The 18,972-nt window shown below is 35.0% G+C and overlaps 1 protein-coding gene and 2 long non-coding RNA genes across 3 annotated transcripts in view; 2 read left to right on the top strand and 1 right to left on the bottom strand.

The window, feature by feature from the left end:
* Positions 1-249: 249 nt before the first annotated feature.
* On the top strand, positions 250-2,067 carry LOC128246364 (piggyBac transposable element-derived protein 4-like). The gene is made up of 2 exons (XM_052964550.1): positions 250-418; positions 711-2,067. The coding sequence occupies exons 1-2, from the start codon at positions 345-347 to the stop codon at positions 2,065-2,067; spliced, it is 1,431 nt and encodes a 476-aa protein (XP_052820510.1). The 5' UTR covers positions 250-344.
* An 8,732-nt stretch (positions 2,068-10,799) lies between these two features.
* LOC128246966 (uncharacterized) lies at positions 10,800-11,720 on the bottom strand. The gene is made up of 2 exons (XR_008263413.1): positions 11,635-11,720; positions 10,800-11,391 (listed from the first exon to the last, which is right to left on the bottom strand). It is a non-coding gene; the product is annotated as an uncharacterized LOC128246966 (long non-coding RNA).
* Positions 11,721-12,847: 1,127 nt separating this feature from the next.
* The window catches only part of LOC128246963 (uncharacterized), a 39,772-nt gene continuing 33,647 nt past the window's right edge, over positions 12,848-18,972 (top strand). Inside the window, exon 1 of the long non-coding RNA XR_008263410.1 lies at positions 12,848-12,960. This is a non-coding gene — a long non-coding RNA (uncharacterized LOC128246963). The remainder of the gene's footprint in view (positions 12,961-18,972) is intronic.

The raw sequence follows: 18,972 nt of genomic DNA, 5'->3' as shown, positions 1-18,972 counted from the left end.
ATCTCCTGTCTATATTAACTTTGTAGTGTTTTATACATGTATATATACATATAGTTCTATGCAATTTAGTTTCCATTGCTTGTCGAAATTCGTTTGTATCCCCCCCCCCCCCCCCCCCCCCCCCCCCCCCGATTTCCGCCATTAAAACAGTGCATGTGATTTTGTTTATTCACCAGGGTAATGAACCCAATGATGACCCTTTCGAGAACTGGTCCGAGGGGGATCGGGATGCCCAGCCAGAATTACCATTTGCTGGGACTCCGGGCCTGACTGATGGACTTGGGGAGGGCCAAATCCCTCTACATTACTTCCAGACACTGCTCCCGGGGGAAACAGTTGACACTATGGTGGAGGAAACCAACCGGTATGGGAATCAGCAGCTAGACCTCAGACAGGGACAACTAGGGACATTTTCCAGGTATCAATGTGGAGCAAAGTTACATATGAAAACAATTATCATGAATACTGTAGACAATGGAATGATTACTTTCTATGATAATAAACAATTATCAGGTTTCAAACAGTATAAAACACCACATAAATGTAAAGGTGAATTTACTCTGGTGTAAGGCAGAAATGGATGCAATTTCTGTAACTGAAAAATACATTGCATTGTATTTATTTCTTAAATCTAATCAGAATTTGTTATTCAGTTCATGTATATTTCTAAAAGCTACGAAACCTACTATCAAATGTATTAAATATTGCAGATTTCGAAAGTGGCATCCCACAAACAGAGGGGAGATGCTGAAGTTTCTGGCCATTGTGATAGCCATGGGCCTTGTACGACAATCGAATGTTACTGACTACTGGTCTACCAGACCTGTCACCGCAACCCCGTTCTTTTCATCTACCATGTCACGCGATCGTTTTTTGTTGTTGATGTCTTTTTTCCATCTCAACAATAATGCTAGGTATATTGCCAGAGAAAGTCCTGGCCATGATCCATTATTTAAGCTTGGCACTGTCTATTCTTCTATTCTTTATAAGTTTGCAACTACATACAAGCCCCACCAGTTTATTTCAGTAGACGAGGGTATGGTGCCATGGAGGGGTAACCTTGCTTTCAGTGTATATAGTCCAAACAAACCCATAAAGTACGGCTTAAAAGCTTACATGCTCTGTGACTCTGTGTCTGGCTATTGTTTGCGTTTCAACTTATACACTGGAAGGAGGGTTTCCCTACCATCTGAGCACGGAACAATATATGATCTTGTGATGGATCTGCTCCGTGGCAGGTTCGGGCAAGGTCATGTATTGTTCTGTGACAATTACTATTCCAGCCCTCGTCTATTTATGGACTTGTGGGAGCTTGGTGTGACTGCAGTTGGGACTTGTCGCAAAAACAGGAAAGGCCTCCCCCAGCAACTAAAACTCAAGCAGTTAGCAAACAAAGGTGACACATACATTATGAGTACTGGTCCACTATCTGGAATGAAATACAATGATTCCAATATTGTGTACATCTTAACCACTTCATACACATGTGAAAATGTCACCCACAAGCAGAAAATTAGACCAAAGTGTGTTGTTATGTATGACAAATTCATGGGAGGTGTTGATCGTTCAGATCAGATGGTTGCCAATTTTAGGCTTGACCTGAAGGTTCTGAAGTGGTGGAAGAAGGTGTTCTTCCACATTCTTGGGTTGACTGTGCTGAACTCATACATTAAATATAAAGGCAATGTCAGGAATCCAATGACGCACAAGCAGTTTAGGGAACGCCTTGTTGAGGAGCTTGTCGAGTTGGGGAATATTTGTAATACCATTCCTGCTCCGTTGCCTGGTAGACCAAAATCTCAACCGTTAGACAGGTTAACTGCTAGGAACCACTTCCCAAGGAAACTTGCAGGAATCAACCCTTCAGCAAGGAGATGCATTGTCTGCAATCCTGCTGTTAGGGAGATTCTTGCAAGTAGAGGGGAGAAAAGGAAACGTCCCAGCCATGAGACAGTGTATTTTTGCCCTCACTGTGACGTTTTTCTTTGTGTTGTTCCTTGTTTTGAAATATATCACACAAACCAAGATTATATTCTTGCATACAAACGCCAGTATTCTGAGGAATGACATGTTATACTATCCAATAATTACTGTGTCATCATTGTTATTATTGATGGTCTGTTTTATTCTGAAATTGATTTTTACCATACTTTGCATTGTAGTTCATAAATTTGTATTAACAGTCAGTATGGTTTTGACACATGGGTATACATACATCCATGTCATGATGCTCTGAAGTTTTTCAATAAATGGCTATTGTCCATACTATAATTTCTGATAAATAATTAATCCTTCAATAGAATTCAGCACAGTCACCCAAGAAATCATTGCTTTTTTGGGCAGAACTGTTATTGAATTGCAGTTTTGGGTATTGGCTTCATCCTGACAAACCAAGGCAACTGCTTGTCATTGATAACATAGGTCATGTACATAACTCTCTGTATTCAATTTTTTATATGACTATTTTCAAAGTTCATTCTGTTATAATATATATATTATAAACAATGTAGATGTTTTACTGATATATATATATATATATATATATATATATATATATATATATATATATATATATATATATATATATATATATATATATTCCTGAGTATTGCTGGGGGAGTCACCTGTTGCATCATATAAATACATACATTTCTTCTTCATTAAGAGACATGATTGCACTTAAAATATTTAATTAATGCTATATGAAAGCATAGTTTGGAACTTTGGATCCATAGGCACATGTTGTGTTTATGAAGTCTCAAATAATTTTTACAGACATAAGTTACTGTTAACTTTGCTGATGTGTACATGTTTAAAAAAAGTTGCTATGTTTTCATAGCAACCATTTTTTGTTGAAAGGAAATGAATGAAACTTTATAAAGAAAATGCTGTTTTTCATAATTCATGGTTTAATTCAGTAGTACTATTTACTATTAAATTCATACTAAGACTACTGCTTGTAATTTGTTTACAGTCTAGTAGTAGTACTGTCTATGCCATCAGTTCATTTGTAACTATACTTCTTTCTTAGGCCATAATAACACTTAAATAAGAACATGTGAGGAATTTGTTTGCTAAAAATGTTTCATTATAACATTGATTTCCATAACACTGATAGAAATTCATAATTGTTGTTAATCAAAACCATAACACTGGAAAAATTTGTTGGATGTTGTATGGATGTCAAATAAAGAAGATTGGTTGCCGTGGTAACATGTAGAATCACATTATCACCAATGTTTTGAAGTTGCTTAATGGTAACATTATGTTTATCAGACATTAAACCAGAAAAATAAAGAAATGAACCATGAAATGCTTGATTGTTTTTCCTCCAATAAACAAATTTTTCATTGATATTGTACAACTTCCCACATTAAGAACAAAAGTATTGCAAACAAAAAATAAGATTTGTTTTTTCTCATTTCTTTGCTTAAATTTAAAATTTGATAATCATTCTTTCCAAAAATACTGATATAAAGGTATATTTCATAGATCAACATAAATTTATGATAAAAATGACAGTATTTGTAAAAGAAAAGTCAATTTTTGAGAATAGAAGGTGTTGCCATGGTAACTATGGACTCAAATTCTAAAACAAACATCTTAAAAAAAACCTTAATGTTTCATAATCACTTTCTGAAAGTTTGAATGCTGTAGAACAAGGATCATATGAATGGTAACCTTTTAAAGTCAATGGGTGATATATTTAACATTCACTCAAAACAACTCAGCAGTGAGCACTGAATTACACTTACAACATTGCAGCATGGTAAGGGTTAAGTGCAGGTGGTGTATTAAATATGTTTCCGTTTCAAGACCTCGTCTGACCACAAACCTATGGTTTATAGGTCCATAGCTCCACTTTACAGGCCACTTTATTAAAGAAATCAAAGTGGATAAGAACAATGAATTGATAAAATTTGAACAGTCATTTTACTTATAAAAGGTTTTATAAACTGTATGACTTTATTGTGTAAAAACAGACTGTTTCTTTTACTTTTTATCTGTTTATGACAATTATGAGTATATGAATACTGAGAAATGTATTTTAGAATTTAAAGAAATAACTCACGAAAACATGTTCAATGTTTGTAAGTTGTGTGTCTGTGTACTTTAATATAAGTTTAGCACTTAAAATCTGATTTAGTTATTATTTAGCCCTATTATTATTTAGTTTTGAGTACAAACTAATGAATTACTTAAAACACACATAAATATTTATTGCCTTTGACGCTGTGAATCTGTTGCTGTTTACTGAAGACTATAATCCATTGACTATGACACTGATATTCAGTTAAACGAGTATTTTACATTATGAAAACTGAAAGTAAACTGAAAATTAAAACCCGAAATGAATAACAACGGTGCATCCTGTCAACAAACAACAGCTGTTTTGCGGTTACCCTAACCTGATTTTCTCCTGACGAGGAGAATTTGCATGCGAAGAATGTAAAGTATGGAAATACCTTCAAAGAAAAGGCGAAGTCGATCCCGTACAAAAAAATTCGCCTGGAATTGACACGTAATTAACTATAAGTTCCGGAGATATTTTCCAGGCGTAGTTTGATATTATATTGTTTAGTGTTAGAGGCGGAACCCGTCCAGATCCCAGCCGGGTTCCGGCTGGGTTTTGGGGGCGAAATATGTAAATGAGGTGGGACGGAAATTAAATTCTGGGCGGAATTTCAGGTTACGGGCGGATTTTCAGATTTAGTTTGAATTTTTGTTACGGTTGGAATTTCAGATTATGGGCGGAAATTCAGAATGAGACGGAATTTCGGTTCTGGGCGGAATTTTAGATTACGCGTGGAATTTCAGATTCAGACGGAATTTCAGTTACTGGCAGAATTTTAGTTTACGGGCGGATATTCATACATATGTCACATGGAGTTTAATTAATTTTATGTGCGCAATAATTTACATGCGAAAACAAAGATTAATTAACGGACTGAAAAACAATGTGAATAACCATACTAAAGCCTACTGAATTTATTCTGCATTTCAAATATAAATACGCAGATTAATAAAAGTTAAATTATCATATTGGCTATAAAATATCATTCATGTCACTAGTACACTTCACAGTAGAATGAGTACTTCCTTATTGTTCAGTCATCTAGTATTTGTCAACGTGTTCCTCTTGTGGTGGCCAGATTTAAATCTTCTTCAAGGAACCTCATGGTAGCATTTTCCGTCGTATCTCATACTCTGAAAATAAGACATTATATTTTTTTAATAAAACCGAAAGTATAAGCTTTCTTATCATAAGAGAAACGAACGCTTTTTTTTCTCAAAACAACAACAACACACTTATAAAAGTGATATAAGACGAGTACTATATTGTTTAACTCTGTGTATGGATACCTAAGTCTTCGGTATATAATTTTGCACAATGATTTGTAAAAGGGTAATTATGAGCCTTAACTTCTGCATTACGTTTATATTTTAGGCAGTCTACTTAATCTAATCTAATACATCCGTTTTAAAAGCATCCTATTTAGATCTGCAACTCAAAGTAAAGGAAGATATATTGAGTATCAATCTTTATGATAAACGTGATGATTTTGATTTTAAAATAATTAATTAGGCCACTCCTTTTTAGCTCACCTAAGCAAGGTGAGCTATTGTGATCACCCTGTCGTCGTCGTCAACAATTTGACTGTTAACACTCTTGAGGTCACAATTTTGGCACAATCTTAATGAAACTTGGTCAGAATGTTACCCTCAATAAAATCTGGGACGAGTTCGATATTGGGTAATCTGGGGTTAAAAACTAGGTCACCAGGTCAAATCATAGGAAAAGCTTGTCTAGAGGTCACATTTATGACTGTATGTTCATGAAACTTAGTCAGAATGTATATATTGATAAGCTCTAGGCCAATTTCGAATCTTAGTCATGTGCGGTCAAAAACTAGGTCACCAGGTCAAATTGAAGGAAAAGCTTGTTTACAATCTAGAGGTCACATTTATAAATGTTTCTTCATGAAAGTTGATCAGAATGTTTTTATTAATAATCTCTAAGTCAAGTTTAAATCTGGGTCATGTGCGGTCAAAAACTTGGTCAACAGGTCATGTCGTAGGAAAAGCTTGTTAGCAGTCTAGAGGTCACATTTATGACTGTATGTTCATGAAACTTAGTCAGAATGTATATATTGATTAGCTCTAGGCCATGTTCGAAGTCATGTGCGGTGAAAAACTAGGTCACCAGGTCAAATTGAAGGAAAAGTTTGTTAACTCTCTAGAGGTCACATTTATTATCATGTTATGAATGTTATTCATGATGATCTTTAGGTAGAGTTTGAAACTGGGTAATCAGAGGTCTAAAACCAGGCGACTAGGTCAAATCATAGAAAATCTTTTGAACTGTCTGTAGAGGTTACATTCTCTCTTTGATCACCGGAAAACTATGTCTGAATGTTTGTGTTTATGAAGTCTATGTCATGTTTGAAACTGGATAACCTGAGTTCAAAAACTAGGTTAAAAAGTCAAATCATAGAACACCCTTAGAGACTAGATACCTTTTGGATGCTTTAAGATCTGTCTGCAACTTCAAACATTGCTTTAAGAAAGTGAGACAAAGGATTGTTCAACCTATGTTTTCTTGTTATAAGTCCTCTACTGGTTTTCACCATTTTCACTATCACACGGGCTGGTGTGACTTATTCAACTTTGATTTATTTGTAGCATTTGTTAAAGTTTTCATGAAAATTCTCTTAAGACACGCTCATCCTTTTCACAAGGCTTTATAAACTGATAGGGGACACTTTGCGCCTAAGTTGTTAAGTTTTGTGTCTTGGATTGTTCTACAGCAGCATGTTAATTGGTTTTCAATTAGGACTGTTTTAAAGTGAATAGTCAGGTTAGTGTCTATATGAAACATACATTAAAAATAACTGTGGTCTCATGCCTGATTTAGAGGAACCTATTTAGAATTGTTATTAATTCTTAATTTAAATGATACAAATATCTGGTTGCAATTTGGCAAGTTGACAGTGCTTAAGCATAGAATCTTTGTGTTTGAGTATGAAATTTAAATATTACATAAAATTAATGTATAATAAATTATGTAATTTTCTTATATATTTCTGACATTTAAAAAACCTTCTTTCACTTTCAAATGTTTGGAAAAGGTCCAAAGACTGGTAACTAATGAAAGAAAGCCACACTTTATATTCCAAAATATAAATGGAGGAAATTTTAAAAATGTCAACAACATTATTTTGCTCAATAAAAAGGACCAACAAATGCCAACAGGCAAATGGCCGCCGCATATGGTTAGGTACTCTCACACGCAGTTCAATGAAGTATGGCCGGTTGTCAATTCCAGGCTTCTTGCTGGCAAAGTAACATGTTGCGATACATACTGGCTTCATCTCACCTGTCTTGAGCCACTTTTGGTCATGTTGGAACACTTAAATGTTGAACCCATCAATTCAAACTTGTATGCCAGAGATGTGTTTATTGAGTCTGTTGTATAGGCTCTTGTGTGTTTGGGTAGGTCTTGTGCATTCATTTATTTTACTTTCTTATCATTTTAAATAGGCCCAGGAGGAAAAGGTGAAGAACCGGTCAACCAGCCCGCCCACCAAGCTGCTCACCCAGCCGAGCTGTTCTTGGTGTACACCAACATGACAACATGTGGTAATTTGTTAGTACTTTAAAAGTGACATAAACTTATTACTTATGTGTGCAATGCATTGAAATTTACTACCCTAAATGACTGGGTATAATACGATAGGGGGTATTAGAAGCAGGCAAAAAATCTGTGAAAAATCTGAATTTTGGGTTGAAGGACGCATAGAAAAAATTGTCGGCCAATCTTCAGTGACCTTGACCCTTGAACGGATGACCCTAAACTCAAAAGGGGTCATCTACTATTCAGGCCCATTTAGCCACCATGTTTGTTGACAGTAACGAAAAAAAAATGTTTGTGAAAATGGCAAGGTTATCTTTAAAGCCATCCAAATATGTTTCATTTTTATTCGTTTCATGTTAGGATGGGCACTGAAATGTACTTAGTGTGACTGTGAGTTTGTTTCTGGATTGCACTGAAAAGTACCTTTTATGACTATTTGTATGATTTCTTTCTGACAGTATATCGTAAACAATAAACTGTGGAGAATGAAGTGAAGTTATGCAAAAACCTAATATTGTACAGGTTTGTTCTCAAATCGTCAACACCTACAGAAAAGAATAAAGAACGTGGAAAAGTGCGAAAAAACAAGACCATTATCGCATCAGTTTGTAGGATTGGTATGTTAATGAGGCAGTGCAAATTTTTCACACCTTATCGTACATCTGACGAAAAATATTTTGAAAGTACCCAACTTTGCTTTTTTATATGCATGTTTTATTATTGTTTTATTCAAAATAATATTGAATAATTGTAATAATATTAATTGTACAATATATATTTTTTTTAATTTTAAATGTCTTACGATATACCGTATCCCGATCTTCAACTGCCGTTTTAACCCGTATATACTCGATCAATATGATGCAAGTAACATCCCTTTCTACATAAATCTAAACAAACTCTCTGCTTAAAATCAACCTCAGAAAAAAAGTTCAAAAGCTTGTTACTGGTTATAAGATGCAGGCATTTTTTTACATTGAAATCTGAGGAAAAAAGTGTGTCTAATACCCAGTCATTTACGGTAATTGAAGTACAACTTAGTTTACAATTAATTCAAGTTAGGCAGTTATTTATTATTTTTCCATTAAAAAAGTTTACTGGGTAATGTCTTCCTAGTAGAATTCATTCCTTATGCATGATTGGCTAGTTGATGTTATCATGTGATATTACCAAGTTAGGTATAATATTTAGTGTAATCCTAAGTAGCTCAGCCTGGATACAGAGATCGACTGCAATTTTGGCGACACGGGTTCGAACCTGGTCTCCGACACAATTTTTTTTACATTTTGGTACTTTTTTTTCAATTATGATATCAAAGCGTAACACATTCTATTAAAGAATTGTCCTGAGATTCACTACAGAAAAAAACTTTTTTAGGTGCTAATCTGGTGTAGAGTCCCTTAGATCATATAATGAATTTTTTATCCAAAATGTAGCATAATGTGGGTAAGTTTGGTCATATAACCTCATTGATACTGTTTGTTCCATTCCTAAATGAATTTCGTTCATCCTGTTTGTCAATCGTTTCTGGCGCAGCTTTGAGCTAATGTCGTGTTCTAATGAAACTGTTGACTGTATTGATGGTCTGTATTGTGCATCTATTCACACTTTCTGTTTGCTCTTTTAAACAAACATTACATTAATTGCAGATTCTATAAGCAATAAAACAAAACTTACTTCACATAAAAATGATGCAGAATGAAGTTTTATTTAGTGTGCATATGATTTTTTAGCTGATGGACAAGAAAAAAATCTTCAATAATCACAGCAACACAATGAGATCCCTATTTTAAAGAAATATTGGTACCTTCTATTAATTCATTAATTCATACTATCAGTCATTCATTTGTATTCATTCATGCATAAAAACACACACCTAAATTCACTCAAAAGGCCTTGAAAACACTAATTTATTGTTTATTTTTAAAGCCAGCTAATGGTTCCAGAATCCAGGGAGGTATTTTCAAGGGCAAGAACCAGTGCTAGTGAAATTCCTTACAGTCTCTCAGCAAGGATTTCCGAGAAAAGAATACCATCTCCAAGTAAGAAGAAATTCAAAGCATGTCTGGTTTCAATGCTTTCTTAAAATGCATCAGGGTACTCAATTGACCTTACGACAGGATTTGATTGACAGGTCCTATCAGCCAATCAGAATGTAAGGCTGATAAGCCGTGTTGCTATCCGCCATTTTGTCCGTCAAACTGACCAGAGTCCGTCATATACATGCGCTGGCAATTCCTCGCCTTTTTAAGTATTATGGTAAAAAGGTGTTGTCATGGCACTTCTGATTCGGATACAAGGTAGCCAGGCCGACTAAAGATGGCTTCCAATTTGTTCCGTATTCGAAACCAGCGAGTTATTTAGAAAAATGCAAGTGCTGTATCAGACTCTGTGGAAGACCTCATCAACAGCTGAACTTGGAAATTTTGAAAGATCGTTCAAAGGCGAAACATCTATACGTCTGTACAAAAGTATTTTTTTGAACAAAACTACTTATTTCAATCCGCTCAAAATTTATTTAATACTGAAATTGTCCATGCATGACCTAAATAAGTGTTACTATTTTTAAACTATAAACATCGTACATTTATGCTTTGGCGTGTGTTGTCAATTCGGCATTAATGGCCATTTAATATCAGGTTCAACATGGACACGATTGATTTCATTCAAGAAAGAGGTATTTTTGTTGATACCGTGATGTAGTTTTTATTAACTGCTTTGCTTTCAAAGTAAATCAGGAAATATCGTACAACTAAATTTTTGTCCGAACCATCGCATGCTTCCGAATCTCATCTACTCGTATGGTTCCTATGTAAACAATGGCTTTTGTAGCTGTCATTCCGACACATTTCATAGATTTCTTATTTTCATATCAGCACTTTGTCGACGGGAAATCCAATCAAGAAAACACTGACCCTCAAGCAGCTACTGAATTTGACCAGCTCACACCAGCTAGGCCTCCTCCAAAACTCAGATAAATATTTGAGCCACCAAAAAAAAACGAGAACAGATCGGTCTGAATCGTTAAGGTATTATTTCCTGTATAAAACAATTTATTTCACTGTATATTTAAATCAATTATTATGTTCATTAGAACTTGATTCTGCCAAACATGTGCTGTAAAGACTTAGACTTATTATGAATACAGAACAAGTCAAACATGTACATATTTTCATTGTTATTCTTATATTTTGGGCCATTTACGTAAATCTACAATATTTAATGATAGTTCATCCAATGTTCAGAGTCCGGATCACATGCACACTCGATTAACAGTATTCTTAAAGTTGCACTCTCACAGAATTCTAGTTTGACACTTTTTGTCTCAGAATCGGCTTATTTTGGCATTCTTTAAATTAAGACCTCATATATAAATCACAAAGCAAACTTCTCCGAGCCAAAATATGATAAATGCAATCGAATCCTGTGTAAGTTGTCAAAGTGATCAATCTGTGAAAGTGCAGCTTTAACAGTGAAAAATAACTTCTGCTAATGCTATATATTTTAAAATATATTTGCCATTGCAATAAAGAGATATTCACCTACAATATCATACATAAACACCAAAGAAATATCAAAGTTTAAGTAATGTTTGCAAAACAACAATGTATTTAATAAATCTGATATTAAATATGCAACAACTGGTGTTATACTCCAGAACTGAAGCTATCATCATAGAGGTACATCCTTCCAAGAATCCATCAAAACAACATGCTGAACAACCTCAAGAACTCTCTTCAAAAGACCACACTTTCCTGAAATAAATAAAAGATGCCAATATTAAAATAAATCAGTTACATGTATTGTTAAATATCTTAATACTAGCTGTAAATGCTACTGCCTTTGATGTTTGCTTTCTACATGTATATCATAATGAAATATTGACAAGATAATAGCTAATGTTTTGTGGTTGTTGTTTTTCTCTGGACAAATAGTCCATTACTTTTGTACAGCAAAGTAAAACTAAATATTATAAAAAGCTTTAAAATAGGTCCTACCGATTATTCGTAAAACTTGTCATCACTGGTTTTCTCTTGCGGTTGACATTGCCTGGACTGGCAAATATCATGTGTGTGTGTGGGGGGGGGGGGGGAGCGGTTTTTGGTCTTATGCTAGGTCCCCTGTGGCGGTAGGCTTGTTGAAGACAATAATAAGGGGACTTCCTTATCTCCATCAATCAGAATACTTTAATGGTGTCAACGGTAAATAGCAGGAGACCCTCCACCAGCCTTAACCGGTAAATGGGGGGAGGGTAGTGTGTGTGGGTTAGAACCAGCTGCCCGATCAGCTTAGTTGGTTAGAGCGCCGGGCTAGTGTTCTGGTGGTTGTTCGAGCCCCACACCGGGGGCACTTTTCCTCCCAGGTCTACTTTTACAGCCAGAGTGTGTGAACATGTTCCACAATTTCTGTAAGAACAAAAATCAAAGCATGTGAATGTTTGAGCAATGCAAAAGTTACAGATTAGTATCACCCACGATTGTCACTTGTCAACTATTACATTATTATTCATATGGGGGAGTGTTCAATCGCTTAGAACTGAAACTTTTTATGCATAACCCCAATAAACCATTTCTGCTCATACTATAGAATACAAGGTTATACTGTATAGCTGGCATGTAACTGTTATTTAATGTCATTTCCGGATCTTTGTTTCAACAATACTGTAAGAAGGACCGGTGTTAGTTAAACTTACCCTTGTTTGCATTTACAGTATGCGTCACACACACCCTTTTCCTTTGTATCGATGTCAATGTTGACAACATTGCGGCTATCCGATTTTCTCTGACTTGGATAGATTTCACCCCGTAAATGTTAGATATCGTCATTTTCTAAAGATATATCGAGCCTTCCGATGTAGCAGCCAGTTACAAATTCCTTTGACTTCTATTTTTTTCGCATTGTAATGTCACATTTATGATAATTTGTCAGGAATATCGGAAAGCGAAACGACGCGAGACGCCATTACTTCCTCTGTTTGACGGACATAGACAGAGTTCGCTCCCTTGATATCAGGGGGCGTGGCTTAGAAGCCGCTGTCGTAAGGTCAATTAGTTGAGATTTACCTTTGAGTTGTTGAAAACTGATTGCAAAATGTCTAAAAGACTATATATTTCATAAAATTTGTCCTGAAATTGTTGAATTCATGAACTTTTCTGCATAATTATTAGTTTATGACTTTCTATATGGTTGCTTGCAGATTATGATGTGCCAGTAAGCTGCAGTTTGCTGCGGCTTTTCCCCCTGGCAGTTAGTCCTGCAATCTGAATCCAGGAGATGCAGCTCTGAACCCAGTATGTCAGAAGAATGAAGATGTTGTCAACTAGGTAGTACTTGTTTGTGTGTAAATGATTAAAAGGGGTGAGATTTATAACAAATCAATTTAAATAAGCAACTTGTAGACAATGGTAAAGTGCTGTACTCTTAAATTTATGCCAAATCTAGTCTTCAAAACAGATACTTAAAGTAAAAAAAATTATAAAAAATGGGCATAATTTTTCATGCTATCCCTGCATTTTCTATATCATATAGCCACCGCAGATATGAAAGCACTACCAGTTGTCATGAATCTTTCAGTTTTGGTGTTTTGTTTTGCCATTTCCTTTGTTGAGCCATTTGTCCCTGCATCATCACCAGCAGCCAATTGTATAAACAGATTTACCCAGGGTAATATTTTACCGGCGGTAATTTTTCTGGTAAATTGGCGGTAAGCAATTGTATAAAACTAAACTAAGATTTTACCAAGCTATTTACCGCGGTAATATTTACCCTCCTCCAAGAGGTGGGTAAATTGATTTACCGTCTCAGTTACCAGAATCAAGATGGCCGACCAGACATAAACAAGCGCTCGATTCACAACTCATTTTGTCGATTTTAAAGACAAATTGAAACTTCGTGAATAGAAAACTGTTCCATTTCATCCATATCAATAGAAGACAGGAATACAGAGGTAAGAAATCGCCAATAACCACTGTGTAAACAAATAAATGCTTTGGAAATATTTCAACGAACAAGTTTCATGTGCAAAAACGGTGACACAAGAAATCTTCAGTTTAAGAATGTATTTACCTTGTTTCGCGTTTAAATAATTCCAAAATCTTTCAAAATTAAATGCAAATGGTTCGAGACCAACACTTGATTGTAGGTCTTGACCTTCCTTTGTTGAAATGTGTCCCACTTTGCACATATTTTGAGTATTTTGCACATAAATATTTACAATCAAATTGAACCGCCTGTAAACATTCAACAATAAATGACAGCTATGACGTCATTTTCTATGAAAAATACCTCAGTCTATAGTGTATTTCTACAGTTTTCTTTTATATAGAGAGGCACACAATTGGGTGGTTGCTAACCAAATACTGTAAAGTGCATTGATAATATAAAGGTTTACTGTATATTTGACAAACACAACAGCTGTGGTATGACAACATACCCAAGTATGTTACTTTGAGTTTGTTAAAATGTATATAAATTATACCAGTACTGTGACATATACAGTTCTATGATAAACATGTTTATGTTCAATTGTACACAACCATTTCATAATTGTGATAATGAATAAAAATAATCATTTTAGGCTTTTCATCAGCGAAAGCCAGCAGAGCCAGTGTGATGTTAGAACATTTAACAGGCACATGATTAAAGACACCAAGAGCAGTGAGGTAATAATAAGATGATATTTTCTTTTGTAAATTATCAGTATACTGTCATTTTAGTGAAAGCAAAATATTAATAACTTGTTTGTTTATTGTGAAAGCCATCATCTCTTACCGACGCTCTTGTTAATTTACCTTTCAAATTTATAGAAACATTGGCCTCTAGGGAACGCCATCACCCCCCCCCCCCCCCCCCCCCCGCCCAAAAAAAAGAGTGCATAATTTCATATCTGCGCCAAATATTCATTAATCAGCCATTTAAGATATGAAGCTGATTTTCACAGACAACATATAATTTTAATGATTACAAAATATTTTTTCTTTTTTTTTTTAGATTGCTACCAGTGGAGGACCAAGGTTATATGACAAATGTGCCGTCAAAAAAACATCACAAAATGAACTACATGGAGCCGCTAGTGTATTATATGCTGTTTAACATTCATTTGCTGATTCTGGTTATTGGTATCTACATAAGAATTGACTTTGATTTTGAATTTAAGACCATTTATAGTTTAATGAAAATAGAAAATAAATGTTACACTCCTTGTATATTGACTTTATGCTCCTGTAAAATGGAAATATGGTGACTATATGAGTAAGTACTTTTAACACTAAATTTGACATCCACAATGGGACTGCTTAGTTTTTAAATAGTTAAAAAATACTATTAAATAGTGCTGACAATAACTGAAGAGATCATGTTTTATTCTATTTTAAACAGAAACAATGATGACATAAATAAGCAGACACTAAAAATAATTTCATTAAGTTAATTATACATGATTGCACTTTTAGTGCCAAGTTGAGACTACTGCAAGCCTATTGGTAGGAACATAATCATACAAATATATATATACTACAAACAAGATCAAAGAAAAAGATTCAAGATCATTTGGTCATTAATAATAAGCATAACTGATAAATTATACAAATGTCGCATGTAGTTTAATAATCTTATGAATTTTCAAAGTGGTTGGATGCAGCATTTAATAAATGGAATTCTTCAAGAAATGACATTTCACATAGGAGATATAGAAAAGATCAAGACTTAATACACTTATAATATGTGATTGTATTGACATTAAAAGAATCAGAGGTGTTTGCTAACATATATTCTTAATTTAAGCAATAATTCAGTTTAAAATATAATAATGGACTCACAGCTTTAATTAAGAAATACATGGAATACTGAAAAAAAGGTACATATTAGATTAAATTATGAATTATTGAACACTTTAATGAGAATCAATTCTATGAAAGTCAGTGCATCATTTCTATGACAAGTTGAAACTGACTATAAATTCCTTCGGTGTCAGCGTGAGAAAAACGGAAGATGCCATTAAATTTTATTCAAAGATATTTTTTTTTGGTAATTTGTGTAAGCAAGTATAATTTCTTGTCAGTTAATATCTGTTTTTTTTAAATTATTCAGATACATTGTGTCATTATGACTTGCATATCATTGCAATAATGTTCACATTTTTCTGGGTATTCGTTGACCGTTTTATATGAAGTAAAGAGAAACACCCCTGAATTCAGAATAAACCTACCCCTTAAAGTGTTGCATGTGTTTTATTGATCAGCCACAGGAGTAGCTTATAAGTTACTTTGTTCTGTTTTGTTGAATATTTACCATGTAACTTGTAGGACCGATTTAATGAATTTTGTCATTAAACCTGCCTTTTAGATTTTTTTTATAAAAATGGAATGTGGACGTTCATATTTATGTAAAAAAAGATACCTCCTATCTGACAGCTGTGCGGGAAAATGACGTCACTGTTGCATTGTGGGACATTTTGGTAAAATTTACCCTGGTAAATTTACCGCCTTGGTAATTTCTTTTATACAACATACTTACCGCCATGGTAATATTACCACGGAATTTACCGGTGGTTTTACTTACCGAGGTAATTATTTACCAGTGTTTCTACAATTGGCTGCTGGAGACAATCAGTTTGGCATAATATAATGGCCTTAAAGATTGATTGCTGAAACACATGTTCACAAAAAAAAAATGGTTAAACTGAACATATCTCTACTTACCTACTAATATGTATATAAGTGGACCAGAAAAGCATAAATTTGACCATTTAAAGAAATTGAACTTCATGAGTTATGCAAAAATATTACTTAAGCTCTAGACCACAGTTATCTGCCCCCCCCCCCCCCCATTGACCGGATGTGAATACAAAAAAAAGAGTGCCTGTGTTCAAGTATCAATATTTTATTAAAGTTGAATGAAATAGAAATGGATGGCCTTTTTGCATAGAGCTTAACATAATTTGCCACTCACAGTATTGCAAAAACACCCTTTAAATCTGAACACCCTATGGTTTCTTGTGATTTAATTTTTTGTTTTTGATTGTTCTACAGCAGTAGCGCCTGCTGACAAAAATTCAGATGGAAGATTTTCACATTTCCATTCTAAAATTTATGTTTTACAGCTAAGACATTACCAACAGTTTAAGAAAAATACATAAAACATCAATTTTAAACCTAGTATGGTAAATATGAAAATCAGCAAACTGATTATGAGTGCAGCTTTAATGCATGTTCAATAAAACAGGATTTATGCATGTACTATGCTTTAATTCATGGATAGGTTAATTGTTGAGTGTCATGGAAAGCTGAAATGTGCAAATTGAGAATGTATTGAGTGGTAAGGCTGTGTGAACAAACACACAGAGCAGCAATGATTAATTGCATCCTTTGCTACCCCCTCACCGGGACATGCGCTGCAATTCTTGTTTCGCTGATGGTCACTTTGGTAATGTGTTACCAACAGTCAACAGACAAAATGTTTAATTTTATGGTACATTTGCTAGGCTTTCTTGTAATGCAAACATTATTATACCCCCACAAACGAAGTTTGAGGGGGTATGTATGAGTGAGCTTGTCGGTCGGTCTGTCAGTCGGTCTGTCTGTCGGTCGGTCTGTCCGTTTTCATGGTTTCCGGACGATAATTCATGAAAGGCTAGACAGATTTGAACAATTTTTAGTACACAGGTGTAACATCAGAAGATACAGGTCAAGTTCGATATTGGGGCTGGTGGGCCCAAGGTCAAGGTCACTGTTACTAAAAATAGAAAAACGGTTTCTGGACGATAACTCATGAAAGGCTTGACAGATTTGAACAATTTTTGGTACACAGGTGTAACATCAGAAGATACAGGTCAAGTTCGATATTGGGGCTGGTGGGGCTAAGGTCAAGGTCATTGTTACTAAAAATAAAAAAACGGTTTCCGGACGATAACTCATGAAAGGCTTGACAGATTTGAACAATTTTTGGTACACAGGTGTAACATCAGAAGATATAGGTCAAGTTCGATATTGGGGCTGGTGGGGCTAAGGTCAAGGTCATTGTTACTAAAAATAAAAAAAACAGTTTCCGGACGATAACTCCTGAAAGGCTTGACAGATTTGAACAATTTTTGGTACACAGGTGTAACATCAGAAGATACAGTTTGGTACACAGGTGTAACATCAGAAGATATAGGTCAAGTTCGATATTGTGGCTGGTGGGGCCAAGGTCAAGGTCACTGTTACTAAAAATAGAAAAACGGTTTCTGGACGATAACTCATGAAAGGCTTGACAGATTTGAACAATTTTTGGTACACAGGTGTAACATCAGAAGATACAGGTCAAGTTCGATATTGGGGCTGGTGGGGCCAAAGTCAAGGTCATTGTTACTAAAAATAGAAAAACGGTTTCCGGACGATAAATCATGAAAGGCTTGACAGATTTGAACAATTTTTGGTACACAGGTGTAACATCAGAAGATACAGGTCAAGTATGATTTTGGGGCTGGTGGGGCCAAGGTCAAGGTCACTGTTACTAAAAATAGAAAAACCGTTTCCGGACGATAACTCATGAAAGGCTAGACAGATTTGAACAATTTTTGGTACACAGGTGTAACATCAGAAGATACAGGTCAAGTTCGATATTGGGGCTGGTGGGGCCAAGGTCAAGGTCACTGTTACTAAAAATAGAAAAACGTTTTCCGGACGATAACTCATGAAAGGCTAGACAGATTTGAACAATTTTTGGTACATAGGTGTAACATCAGAAGATACAGTTTGGTACACAGATGTAACATCAGAAGATATAGGTCAAGTTCGATATTGGGGCTGGTGGGGCCAAGGTCAAGGTAACTGTTACTAAAAATAGAAAAACGGTTTCCGGACGATAACTCATGAAAGGCTTGACAGATTTGAACAATTTTTGGTACACAGGTGTAACATCAGAAGATACAGTTTGGTACACAGGTGTAACATCAGAAGATATAGGTCAAGTTCGATATTGTGGCTGGTGGGGCCAAGGTCAAGGTCACTGTTACTAAAAATAGAAAAACGGTTTCTGGACGATAACTCATGAAAGGCTTGACAGATTTGAACAATTTTTGGTACATAGGTGTAACATCAGAAGATACAGTTTGGTACACAGGTGTAACATCAGAAGATATAAGTCAAGTTCGATATTGTGGCTGGTGGGGCCAAGGTCAAGGTCACTGTTACTAAAAATAGAAAAACGTTTTCCGGACGATAACTCATGAAAGGCTAGACAGATTTGAACAATTTTTGGTACATAGGTGTAACATCAGAAGATACAGTTTGGTACACAGATGTAACATCAGAAGATATAGGTCAAGTTCGATATTGGGGCTGGTGGGGCCAAAGTCA

Source organism: Mya arenaria, chromosome 9, assembly GCF_026914265.1.
Source record: "Mya arenaria isolate MELC-2E11 chromosome 9, ASM2691426v1".
In the NCBI taxonomy this organism is placed as follows: domain Eukaryota; kingdom Metazoa; phylum Mollusca; class Bivalvia; order Myida; family Myidae; genus Mya; species Mya arenaria.
The sequence above is the reverse complement of the archived record's forward strand: the minus strand, read 5'-3'. Positions and strand labels throughout refer to the sequence as shown.

Coding starts and splice junctions, on each gene's coding strand:
- LOC128246364 (XM_052964550.1), top strand. CDS start 345: ATGGTGGAGGAAACCAACCGGTATGGGAATCAGCAGCTAGACCTCAGA. Junction 419..710: donor CAACTAGGGACATTTTCCAG/GTATCAATGTGG, acceptor TAAATATTGCAG/ATTTCGAAAGTGGCATCCCA.